The 12,764-nt window shown below is 40.2% G+C and overlaps 1 protein-coding gene and 1 long non-coding RNA gene across 18 annotated transcripts in view; one reads left to right on the plus strand and one right to left on the minus strand.

Annotated features, from left to right (window-relative positions):
• Positions 1 to 6,223: 6,223 nt before the first annotated feature.
• PTPRK (protein tyrosine phosphatase receptor type K) overlaps positions 6,224 to 12,764 on the minus strand; it is a 333,584-nt gene continuing 327,043 nt past the window's right edge. For all 15 annotated transcript variants that reach the window (XM_080999488.1, XM_080999496.1, XM_080999492.1 and 12 more), the window contains 2 exons: positions 12,324 to 12,459; positions 6,224 to 8,676 (listed from right to left, as the gene is read on the minus strand). In XM_080999488.1, coding sequence (XP_080855614.1) covers positions 8,623 to 8,676; positions 12,324 to 12,459 — 190 coding nt within the window. In that variant the 3' untranslated portion in view covers positions 6,224 to 8,622. The remainder of the gene's footprint in view (positions 8,677 to 12,323; positions 12,460 to 12,764) is intronic.
• On the plus strand, positions 6,913 to 12,440 carry LOC308473902. 3 transcript variants are annotated; one of them, XR_013984376.1, is made up of 4 exons: positions 6,913 to 7,040; positions 8,926 to 9,143; positions 10,807 to 11,038; positions 12,310 to 12,440. It is a non-coding gene; the product is annotated as an uncharacterized lncRNA (long non-coding RNA). The 3 variants fall into 3 exon arrangements; XR_013984378.1 differs by lacking the exon at positions 12,310 to 12,440 and adding an exon at positions 11,886 to 12,293; XR_013984377.1 differs by lacking the exon at positions 10,807 to 11,038 and having other exon boundaries at positions 12,310 to 12,389.

Consider the following 12,764-nt stretch of genomic DNA (forward strand, 5'->3'; position numbering starts at 1 on the left):
TAAGTGTTACTAATTTGTTGGGGATCTAACCCCCAGATCTGTACCTAAATGTGTGAGATCAGTTCTCTAGAATTCATAAGAATGAGCCCTGTAATTTTAGTAGACAAAACCGTTTGTGGTTTAAGTATTATCGTAATGCCAAATACACTGCCATGAATTTCAAAAAATAAATTTGAATTCTATTATTATTTCTCTGTGTAAATGATTAAGAGCAGAACAAATAACCAGGGCTTTATACTGAGGAGAAAGAACTTTGCTGCCTTGCACCTGGCATGAAAATATGCCAGCATTATCACATTCTGGAGGGGTTCCAGGCTCGCCAGATGCTGTTTTGTGCATGCCACGAAAATTTGCATTCTATCCCAAAGCTTGCAGAAAGATTGCTTCTTTCAGATAGTTATTTTCTGCAGAGTAATTTTAAACAGTCCTCCTTTTTTGTGTGCTCACTTAAAAGGTAAAAACAGTCTGGTGGCATAGATGGTGGGAAATAAAACTTTGTCACGTTCTGTGTTGTATATATATATATTTTCCCCTTTGCAAATTGAAGCGAAAGGAGTTTTTTAAAGGTTTCCGTGGCTGGTGTTAAAGCACTTGATCTTAATCTTTAAGGGGCAAGAGAAAATCAATAAGCATTACAGTTATTATAGTAAGCATTTAGCAATTAATAAATCCCTCTTTAGGTACAATAACAAACGATTGGGCAAATTAAGCCCAGTTTACTAAGCCAAATGGCTTGTTTCTTTTCGTCAGACAAAAGTAATAAACATGCAGTGCAATCCTAAATGTATTTACTTAGAAGAAACCCTAATTGGGATCAGTGGGACTTGCTCTCAGGTAAGAGTAGGATTGTAGCCCAAACAGTTTAAATAGTTTCTGTTTTAGATAGAACTGCTGCCAAAATATGCCCAAAGTGAATTTGAAGACTTGCTAAGGCACAAAATCTAAGGAACAGAGAGAAGGAAAAACAAATCCCCAAATCTGGCGATTCTTGCCTGGACATGATCCCAGAAATTATGGAATCTGGTTTCTCTTTCCCATCTTCATTTGCACATCCTTGGAAACCCTAGTGCATGGGTAGGCAAACAAAGGCCTGGGGACCGGATCCGGCCCAATCGCCTTCTAAATCCGGCCCACGGATAGTCTGGGAATCAGCGTATTTTTACATGAGTAGAATGTGTCCTTTTATTTTAAATGCATCTCTGGGTTACTTGTGGGGCATAGGAATTCATTCATTCCCCCCCCAAAATATAGTCCAGCCCCCCACAAGGTCTGAGGAACAGTGGACCAGCCCCCTGCTGAAAAAGTTTGCTGACCCCTGCGCCTAGTGTCACCAGGGAAACACATTGTGATTGAATGTGTGGAATGCAGCTCAGTTCAGTACACACTTACTTAGGAGTGAACTTCATTGAATACAATGAGACTTCCATGTGTACAGAACAGGGCTACATACAGGATTAGTATTATTAGAGAGTTGTGCTGGTCTGGCTTTTAACCTTGAAGATATTCCAATATATACAAGTTATTAGTACTATACCCAGTTAAATTTGGAAATTTCCTTGATAGCTAAAGAGTCAACCTGCTTGACATTCCTTTCTTGGATTTGCAATTGTTTCCAAGTCGGGACTGAATACAAGGCAAGTCCATGTATGTTTACTCACCATTTGAATAGGTAAATTAGCTTTTGGAAAAGTTCAGGACTTAACACCTCTTTTAAATTTTTCATTGTAACTTCCTTTCTACTAAACACTGAAGACCTTTTGAGGCAGAAAAGGTTGGGTTGGCTAAATCTCAACTGTTAATGGGGAGAGAAATAGTACAACATATAGGTTTTCCCCCACAAGATTAACTTCCACAACAGATTTCTCTCTGTTCCAAGGGAAAGCACAAATTGAATTACTTTCTCATTCGATGTAGAATGGGGCCAATGTTCAAGCAACTTTCACAATTACGTTGGGATTACATGGCAGTTTCGGGAAAGGGCAATGGAAGAAGCTGTAAACTAAGAGTCTTTGTATTCCTTGTTGGTCAGTGGTGAACTGTCCCTTTTAAGTGCGCCACTAACAAATGTTTCCCTCAGGTGCCCCTGTTCTTGCTTGTTAGCATTTGAATTGACTTAGGAGAGCTGAAAGGTTTAGCGAAAGTCTTTACCTATTATTGAATATCACATAAAGTTGTTCTCTTTTTTAGCTTTCCATTTTTACTGTCTGTAATAAAACTACATGGATTCTTGAGTACAATTTACTCCCAACTTTCACTGAAAGCCCTTTTGTTTTTTAGTGCACTGCTGTAGGGCAAATGAGGACATATGATTATCTTAACGGTCCCTAAATCTGAGAACATGCTTCTGCTATGCTTTTCCTAGCATAACGCTGAGTGTAGAGTGAACCTTTGGCCCTGCATTATACAAAAACTGAACAAATTCTAGTTCCTAGATTTGCTTTGAGAGGATTAGGAGATCAAACTTTTTTAGCTTCCAAATTTTAGAGGAGAGGGTTATTTTGGCTTAATATTCTCCCACAGACTGATTATCTCTTTTCTCAACTCTACATGGGGCACATCAAGTGTCTGCCCAGCTGCTGCATTAAACTGCAAGGGTCAGGAAAGAGAGCAAGAGAGCATGCACAGAAGTGTGTGACCTTGTTGATTCTTCTTGATCTTTTTGGTCTTACTTGGATGGTAGATTCCAGAAGGTGGTGCTTGTGGAATATTGTTTTGCCTTGTTGGGGGACTCCAGCACTGAGGTGGCAGAGTGTGATCTCTCCTATACTTTCCAACATGTGCATGAAACTGCTGAGTATGGTCATCTGGAGCGTGTTTCACCAGCATGCTCCTATTAATCTCAAGCTGGTATGATAGTGGAAGTAATGAAGCAGTATCTGACAGTGGAGATGGACTGGATAAAAGCTAAGACATCGAATCTCAGTTCAGATAAGACTGAGATGCTGTTATGAGCAGATGGTTTCCTAGTCTGGATAGATAGTGTCAACCAGGTCTAGATGGGGTCACACCCTAGGGAACTTTTGGTCTGTGGGCCAGTCTTTGCCCATGAGGTCCTTCCACCAATCCATGTCACTGGTGACGTCAACTGATGGGTATTAATCCTACATTGGCTGTGGGCTCTGTTCCAAGGAAGGAACAGTATTGTGCAGCCAAGGCAGCAAAATTTAATCTCTGTTCATCAGTTTCCCAAAAGCACTGTTTGGAGCACTTTTCCTGTGAAAGGGTGGGGGGCAGAAGTGTGCAAGATTCTGCCATGCTTTAATTAAGATCAGAGCAAAGGGGACTTAATAGGAAGGAGGAAGAAGCATGCAAATGCCATTGCAAGTCTCACTCCATCCCTTTTAAGCCACCAATGTTGCTCCAGTTTTAAAGGGAGGGGGGAGACTCACTAAGGCAGGGGTAGGCAACCTAAGGCCCGGGGGCCAGATGCAGCCCAATCGCCTTCTCAATCCGGCCTGCAGACAGTCCAGGAATCAGCATGTTTTTACATGAGTAGAATGTGTCCATTCATTTAAAATGCATCTCTGGGTTATTTGTGGGGCCTAGGAATTTGTTCATTTTTCTTTTCTTTTCAAAATATAGTCCAGCCCATCACATGGTCTGAGGGACAGTGGACTGGCCCCCAGCTGAAAAAGGTTGCTGACCCCTGCACTAAGGCATTGCAAGCCTCCCTCCAGTTCCCTTTCATGTCCTGCCCACCTGTCAGATTTGGCCTGTAGATCCTGATAAGGATCTGGCCTGTGGAACCCCGGCCTTAAAGCATCAGGTTCCTAGCATATGAGTACTCCTGATTCCATGTCATTGGAGGATTCTGTCACATGGTGTGTCTTCTATCAGGTTTGGTTGGTTACTCAAGTTACAGCTCTGTCTGGATGGAGATTACCATGTAATCTCTAGGTGACGTCTCCGTAAGTCATTTTAAATAAATAAAAAGGTCGATTAGAAAATAAGATCACCATAGCCTCCTAATGATTTGGGAGAGCAATAGAATCATAGAACTGTAGATTTGGAAGGAGCACCTACTTTCTTCTCTCTTAGGGGTTTTGAATGATATTTTTCTGTCTAAGTATGATGGCTCTTCAGCTTTTAATGTGACACCAAATCCAGTACGATTTTAATGCCTTTCAAGCATATAAGACAGCCAGCAGTGATGGCAGGTTTCTATATTCCTCCCTGCCAATGTAGCTCAACTGAAGCACAACCTCAGTATTGCATAGAAAAGGGAGGCTAGTCCCCTGCGTGGCACTAGGAGACTGTTGTTGCCGATTTTCATGTATCAGATAATAGTGCAGTTCAGCCAAAGTAAGAGTGAGCAGAGCATTTCAGCCTCAGTTTTTTTAAACCCCCCCCCCATCTATTTCTAAGCAAATCTCATAGGTATTTGGTAGAGACTACAACAAGCAAGTTTCTTTTGTCTGCCTTGCAGCAGTAGGGAACAGGACTTTAGCTCACTGTTAGCAGCAGAATTAACATTCACTCAAGTTTTTGACTCCTTTATTTATTCTCGATTATACTATGAAAGAATTAAACCTTATTTCAAGACTGGCAGGGACGAGAAACTTCTTTCAGCATTCATCATTATTCCTTTTAAAACAGGACTTGAATTTAAATTTATTTCTCTAAGAAAACATGCACTACTGTATATGAAGGCACAGTAATGGCAGGAAGCATGTATATAAGTGCAAGCTACTTCTAAGCAGTAACTCAGGCGCAGTAGAGCTACCCTGCTGTTCTCTAGAAGACAGAGCCCAAAAGTAGAAGGTTCCTCCTCTCCAAGAAGGAAAAAGTGTTTTCCAATTTGCCTTGACATCTTTCTCAAAAAGAAGGTAACTCTTTGCTGTCTGCTCCCCTCCTTCCATGAAACTTCCAAGAGGTGATAAATACTGCGTTGGAAATCAAAGAACTGTGGCTTGCTTTAATATCAAGTGCTAGTCATACTTTGAATACACCCACTGATATCAAGTTACTTAGGTCCATTGATTCTGGTAGGTCTACAGGCAATGGCTGTTTTGTGTGTGGGGGGGGGTTACATTTCTGACCCTCATGTGCATCGGTAGAGCATGTGTAAGCCCGCCCCCTCCCCCTTTTCCGGCCACTTCTGGAGTGTGGCGATGCAAATGTGCAGTGGTGCTTCAGTTGGACGCGCCTAAAAATGAACCACTGCAATGTTTGGAACTACACAATGGGAAACTGGGCAATCACTCTTATACCCCAGCCCCCAATTTCAGTAAGGATCATAAAGTAAAAGTTGTGTGAAGGAATATAAAAAGTGGATATGCCAAAGGCAGTAACCAATGGACAGGCAAACTGGTAGGATCAACACTTGGACACGTATGGTAGGGACATTATGCCAGACTCTGTTGACATTTTTATCTGTTTGATAAATGAACTTCTGATAATGGCAGTAAAAAAAAAAGTGATATAAACTGTATCCTTATAGATTTTGTAAAGTCCCACCTGACAGTGCTTATTATGATCAAGCACTGGCTATACTAAGGAATATGATACTATGAAGTACATAATATTTTACTAAAAGATGAATTGCTGTACTTTCTAGACCATCTGGAACAACCAAAATTAATTAAAATTTATGTTTCTGTAAAGTAATTACATTTTCAGGAGGGTTGCCATTGTTTGTTACTTGCAAACTACTGCGCTGTTGGCCTGTGCAGTTTTGCTTGTTGTATAAATGTGGAAACTTTTAGGATTGGATAATATTGAACCATCTCTCAAGATGTATGCTATTAAAATGGAGGTGGAAAGGGTGTGTGTATATACACACATGTATTTTTTTGCACAATAGTCCAGTTATTGAAGGTTATGAACATTACTCTAAATAAAAAATTCCTTCCAGTAGCACCTTAGAGACCAACTAAGTTAGTTACTGGTATGAGCTTTCGTGTGCATGCACACCTCTTCTTCTTGTATCTTGTATTTTTTTTATTTTGTTTCAACTACGGCAGACCAACACGGCTACCTACCTGTAACTAGAACATTATTAGAACATTACTCTAGTTTGGGCAAATATGCACCTTTATGGACAAACAAGAATGAGTTTAGTGAATATGAAATAATACATTTTCAAATCTTAAGTGGTTTCTGTTTTATATCTGATGAAAAGGAAGGCAATGTTAGGACCAAGGTAACTGTGGGAGGCAGTGGAAGACAGGAGTGCCTGGCGTGCTCTGGTCCATGGGGTCACGAAGAATCAGACACGATTAAATGACTAAACAACAACAAACTGTATGTTTAGGGTGGCTTTACAAAGAGGAACAACCTTTTAACACATTTCCACCACAGTTTTACAACCACAGTTTCACCACTACTAAGATAAATTTGTTATTCTGAATTAATTAACCTTGAATAAAAAGGGTTGCAATTTTGCTACACAGTGCTTTCAAATAAAATGATTAGTGCAGTAAAAACAGGAAATAATATGAACTCAGCATTTTATAAAACTTCTTTAATTCACTCTTTCTTTACATGAGTATTTATAAGCACCTTGTAATTTACTCTTGATAAAAAAAATCAACAAGAAACAGGAATGATTTTCATTAGGAAAATATGTCCAGGCTTAAGAATGTGCATATGAAGATAAAAGTAAAAACATGGATAGTTTGCATACCAAGACTACAACCTTGATCTTGAATTGATTCAATCCATTTTGGCTTTGTCACAACACAAAGCTTCTATCAACACAATCCTAGACAACCAGTGGAGATAAAATGCATGCACAGCTGAAGGTGTTCTGAAAGTTTTTACTGCAGCCAGTCATCTCACAAATGAGTTGTATATTGCCAGTAATAAACATTTATTTATGCCGCTATAGTTATTTGTAGGGGATAGTGCTGTGTGGAAACTTAGCATCTCAATTTCTTGAATTTTTTTTTCTTCTGCTGCAAAACAGGCTCCCATCTGCTTCCATTATACATTGCTCCAGTGCCCTGTGGTTTTCCTTTTTTGAAAAAAAAATCTGATGACCTCTTCCCCTGAGCTTTAATTGAAGGACAGGAAGTCGGGAAGCGAGCTGAATGCCTGAGGTCAGTGAACTTGTTAATTTTGTGTTTAAAAGAAATCATTAATTTACTATTTGTTTTATTTATTGCATTTATATCCCACCTTTCTGCCGAAGCACCCAAACGCTTTGCAATTTTAAAATACTAAAACAAATAATAAAAAGTATAGTAAAAATAATTTGGGGCGGGGATAAACAGCAGTCAGGCACACAGTGGAGAGCCCCGCCTTTCTGTGCTTATAAGAAAGCTGATTTGAAGACATTGTGAGATTTTCAGGAAACTCAGTCCCCCAAGAAGGCAGTAGAATGCAAACCACTGGAAAGATGATTTGCAGAATGAAAGAAAGAATGGTCACAAACAGGTAATCAGAACAAAACGCACCCAAATCCATGAGAATTTCACCAAAATCCCCTTTCTGATAAATTACGGATGCAGTTTATTTTCTCATTAATAGTATTTGCAGAAGGAATTTAGATTGAAGCACTTCTCTGTTGCATGGCTGGCTGGGATGCCTCCAGCCTGTCAACATGAAAAGAAATGTGGTTTGTTTTTGAAACCAAGCATTCCTTTCTTCTTGCTCTGCATTTCACACATCTATTACTAACCTATTTGTTCCTTTAAAAAAATTAATGGAATTATGTCCACCATTGTTCAAGTCATAAGCAAGGCCATATGTGTGCAGTTGCCATTTGATTCATATTATTAGACTCTGGGATGGTACTATACATGTTGAGTCAACTTTTGATTTAGACCTTCTCCAACAAAGTCATTTGCATGGATTCATTCATAAGTGTGTATACAACAACAACAACAACAAATCACCATAGCAGTGTTTTCTGGTCTACCTATTAAAAGTCTCTCTCTTTCTCTACTTTCACAGAAACATACAAAAAATAAGCTACAAAAATTGCTTACACTTGATTTCAGCACAAAAAAAAGCTTTTTTGAGAAAGAATGGTTTTGTTCAGCCATCATAAAAGGAATGTCAGTAAACAATAAATACAATGTGCTTTCCCCCCTCCATATTGACATATTTACACTTGAGTCTTTGGCTTATGTTTAGATTTCTTTATAAAGAACTTTGATCAGGCTGTCATTGCACATTAAAACAAAATAAGCCAGTTATCATACATATATATCTATATATATATATTTTCTTGCAACACATGAAACCTATAGAGACTATCAATCTGCACAGTTTTGTTTTACTTTTTAACAGTTTATCAAATTAAGAACGAAAGGAAAATAAAATGTTGACTAGAATAGATACATGCAACAGATGGTGGTTCTAGTGTAACCGAGAAACAACTGAATATACAAACACTGGAAAAATCCTACCTCGAACAGCAGACGTGCTCTGCCTCTGCTCTTCTTTATTTTTGTGGCACTATATGTTCATACTGTGTACAGGCATAGAAACAGTTCTTTATATATATATTTATATATAATTAAGATACACCATTTATTAAGAAAAATACTTTTGCATTTAAAAATTAAGTCTCCCTCTTCACTAAAATCTTTCTTCACAGGTTCAACAGCTGATGCCAAAACAGTTTATTGAATTTCTTATTATTTGGTTCACTTGATTGCATCCACCCTTTTCTGACTAAGATGATTCGAGGTACTCAAGTGCAACGTCGTAGCAGAAACGATATTGCTCCTAAGGGGAGGAATGCAAAGAGTCAGTCAGATCATGCAATAAATAAATAAATAAAATGAGATAAGAAGTGACATTCCTTAAAACTGCATGATTTGCTTTGACAGTATCAAGACTTTACTTTGATATGAATTTATTTTTTTGTAATGCTTAGGTGTATGTGTTGCTGCTATAGCTTGAGATGCATCTTAAAGCAAGATGGTCTAGGAATCTCCTTGTGACTAATGGTTTGCATCCCTGTGATTCTTTCAGCTACTCTACCAGATAGAAAACAAACAGTTTTCATTAATCAGTTTGAAGAACTTTACCGCCTCATCATGGACAACATTCATTTCACAAAGTCAAACAGCATCCAGCCATTAACAAACATCTCTGCTGCTAAACTGAAAGGAACCAAAGTCCAGCTTTTCCCGTTATGACAGGGAGCTCTGTAAGGTCAAATATCTAAGAATTTCAATTTCAATCTGTTGGTAAGTAGAGATGTACAGCAAGAGTTCGCAGCTGGACTGTACAAAGTTATGCATTCTGAGATACGTGTTTTGCTCCAAGGTCCACTCTCAGGGAGAAAAGAAATTCAGATCCTCACTAAGATGAAGATTTTCTGCATTCTCAAAGGGAGAGACAGAGAAATTCCCCTCGCACTCCCACTGCCCCATCCCCCAGCCCTAAGTCTAGAAACTTAATCTTGTAAGCAGGAAGTGGGGAAAGCTTTCTGAAAGCTCCCCCCCCCTGTTCTTTTTGGTTATCTGATCATCTTGCTAAATGTAGGGCAGGTAACAAAGCTACATGGGTTTTCTTGGCTTGCTTCCTCACCTAGCTTGAACAGCTGCTGTGTTCAAGATGGTTCACCTACATAATACAGGGACACTGAAAACATGCAACTACAGAGCAAGATTGCAATGAAGTATTAGTATTTTTTTCCATTTTCTGTGCTAAAGATTAAATAGTAACCTGTGAAATTCTAGGCAAGAAGCTTATTGATTACATTACACTGTGTATGTTCTGAAGTGATTTTAATTGCAAAAGTATCAAAAACAGCCTTATTAAAAGTGCCCTCTTAGGAAACAAAACAACCCACCTAGTCCTTAAACCTGTTTGGAAATTCAGCAGCCAAGCAGAGAATACTACAGGATGGGACCTGTAAGTAATTGGAAGTGAAGGGAGGGGGAAAAGCCATTTTTATCTACCTTCTCTCCCCCTACCCCAAGCCTCTACTACCTTTAGTTAAGGATGTTGGGGGAAATTCTGATGAAGACAGAAGCAGAAATTGCTGATGTTCACTTGTTTGCCCTATGTCCAGTGTGGAAAACCAATCTAGCATATACTGATTGGCAGGCCTGTGCAGGGAGGCAGCAGGTTAGACTTATCCTGGGCTTCAGAGGGCTAAACCAGCCAGGGGGCCTCACCAGGGACTGGCTGCTTTTTTGTTTGTAACTTTGTTCTAACAGAACTCCCAAACCCGGGTCTCAGACAAGCTCTGCATGCACCTGCTGACTGGTATTCATTGGTTTTTGTTTTTCTTCAAGTGTACACATGCTACAAAGTTACTGTTTCCCTCTGTTTACATTGCATTTCGTTTGCATTGAAATGGTGTGGATTAATTATGCCATTAATCACAGCAGACAGCGAGAGAACGTAAACCAAACTGCAGTAGAACTGAAACAGCGCTGACTGTGACCAGATAGGTCAGAATGTTAATTGTTGTCTTCTTATGGCCCAGCTTTTAGTTTGCTGTATCTGACACAGCTTCATGCTCTCATTGCCTCCTACCCTTCCCATAGACCAGGGGTAGGCAACCTAAGGCCTGGAATCCGGATGCGGCCCAATCGCCTTCTCAATCTGGCCTGCAGACGGTCTGGGAATCAGCGTGTTTTTACATGAGTAGAATGTGCCCTTTTATTTAAAATGCATCTCTGGGTTATTTGTGGGGCATAGGAATTCGTTCATTTTTTTCCCCAAAATATAGTCCGGACCACCTCATGGTCTGAAGGACGGTGCTGAGAAAGGTTGCTGACCCTTGCCATAGACGTGCCCTGCACCTTCCACTCCTTTTTGCTTTCTTACACTATGGGAAAAGAAAAAAAAACCCACCCACTAGCTAATATACTAATAGCTATTTCTGTTTTACTATAGGTGGTGACAATTTTAAGTGCATCCAATTGATGTGTGATCACTGACACATGGGTCCTTTTGGACCCGGAAGAAGGCAGAACGGCGGCAGGAGGCATTTATATGCACTCTGCCGATGTGCATGGGGCTGCCGCGAACAGAACCCTCACACAAAATCTCCCTTCCCCCAAAGCATCAAAATAGGGCTGTCAAGGTCACCTGTCCCTTCCGTTTAAAAGGAAACAAACAGACTGAGGTGAGTTTGGCTTCTTTTTCTGTTTTGTTTGTTTGCTTGTTTTTTTTTAAGATGGGGCTAGTCTTACCTTACTGTTGTTGTTTTTTTGTGGGGTAGCCTGGTTCTTTTGTCTGTTTTCTTTGTTTTGGGTCTAGGTGTGTGTGTTTTGCATGTGAATATATGCATATATATGTGTGTGTATGTGTGATTTTGACTGTGTTTTTTGTGGGTTGACTAGAAGGCATAGATCATGGGGTGAGCTAACTGGAGGGTAAGAGCGACCTTTAGCTCCCTACAGCTGACTTCAGGAAGAAGTGAAAAGTTCCAGAAACGCTAAGGCCGTAGGGCAACTGTATTTCCTGTAAATACAGAATTCCAGCCTGAGCCTTTTAACCTCAACCAGCTATATGAGAAAATGGGTAGTAGTAGTAAGCAAGTGACTTGTGTCTCTGTGTTCTCTATAGCAGGAGTAGCCAGCATACTGCCCTCCAGATGCTGTTAAGCTCCAACTCCCATGAGCTCCAGCAAGCATGGCCAACTGTCAGGGCAGAAGGGAGATAAATCCACCAACATCTGGAGGGCATGGTGTTGGCTCTATAGCCTGGCCTGTTGCCTTACTGTAGGCTCTGGACAGCCTCCTTTCTGTTGAGAGCCCTCAGAGGTATTCAATCAAGGTCCTCATAACAAAGGAGGGTAGGCGTGAAGCCAGTGATGGCAGGGGCCACTATGCTTTTTCTCTCTTTCTCTCAATGTTTGTTGATTCAGCAGGAACAGATTACTCCTGCCAGAGGGCTTTTGAAACTAGGTGGAGGACTGTAGGTTGCCCACCCCTGCCTTAGAGCTACTTTCTCTCTTCTTCTCTCCCAAGGTATCGTGTCATCTGTAGATTATAGATTGTGATAGCTTCCTGACACTGTATACCAAATCACACAGGAAGTGAACTTTGAGATGTTTCAATGAGTAAGGTGTAACCACAATCTTAACAGAGATTTCCCAAAGCGAGACATCCTTCAGAGGTGGCAAAATGCATTCCATTTTCACAGGCATTCAGTAAATGGGGGGAAATGGGGGGTTATGCTTGGATGTGAATGTATCATAATAGGTTTCTGATAAAGGAGGGAAAGGAACTTGGAGAGTATTTTGTCTGACCCAATACAGGATCTACAATGCAGGATGCAACTGTGTTCTTATAGTCCCAGTTGTTTTTTCTCTCCACAGAGAACATTTCTATCTATGAGACTTTGTTTGGCAATACTTTTTTAAAAGTATTATTTTTGTCTGTAACATTCCAGATCGACAAACTTACCGGTGTTTCTACCATGTTTGGCTTACTGTTCCGCAAAGTTTTTACCGCATGGAAAACATCGATGACATTTTGCCTTTTAAGCATTTCCACCACTATGCCTATGGCACAGAACATTCCACTTCGTCCACCACCATTCCTGAGCAGAAAAAAGAAAGAAAGGTTTAAATGGTTGTATCTGACTAAGTTATAAAGTTACAACTTTAACCCACTTAGTTGGGAGTAAGCCTCAATGAATACACTAGTCTTTACTCCTGAGTAGACATGGCTAGGAATCCACTTAGTGACATTCATTGATTTTTATTGGGTGGGGTTTACCTAACAATTGGAAGCCCTGCTCAAGGGTTTCTGCTCATGCAACAGGGCTTCTCCCTTCTGTCCTGAAATTGACTTGGTCAGGAGAACCCCCAGAGCTGCACAGGAGGAGGAGATAATTCAATCTGG

Source organism: Podarcis pityusensis (genome assembly GCF_964106645.2).
Source record: "Podarcis pityusensis genome assembly, chromosome: 3".
NCBI classification, from domain to species: domain Eukaryota; kingdom Metazoa; phylum Chordata; class Lepidosauria; order Squamata; family Lacertidae; genus Podarcis; species Podarcis pityusensis.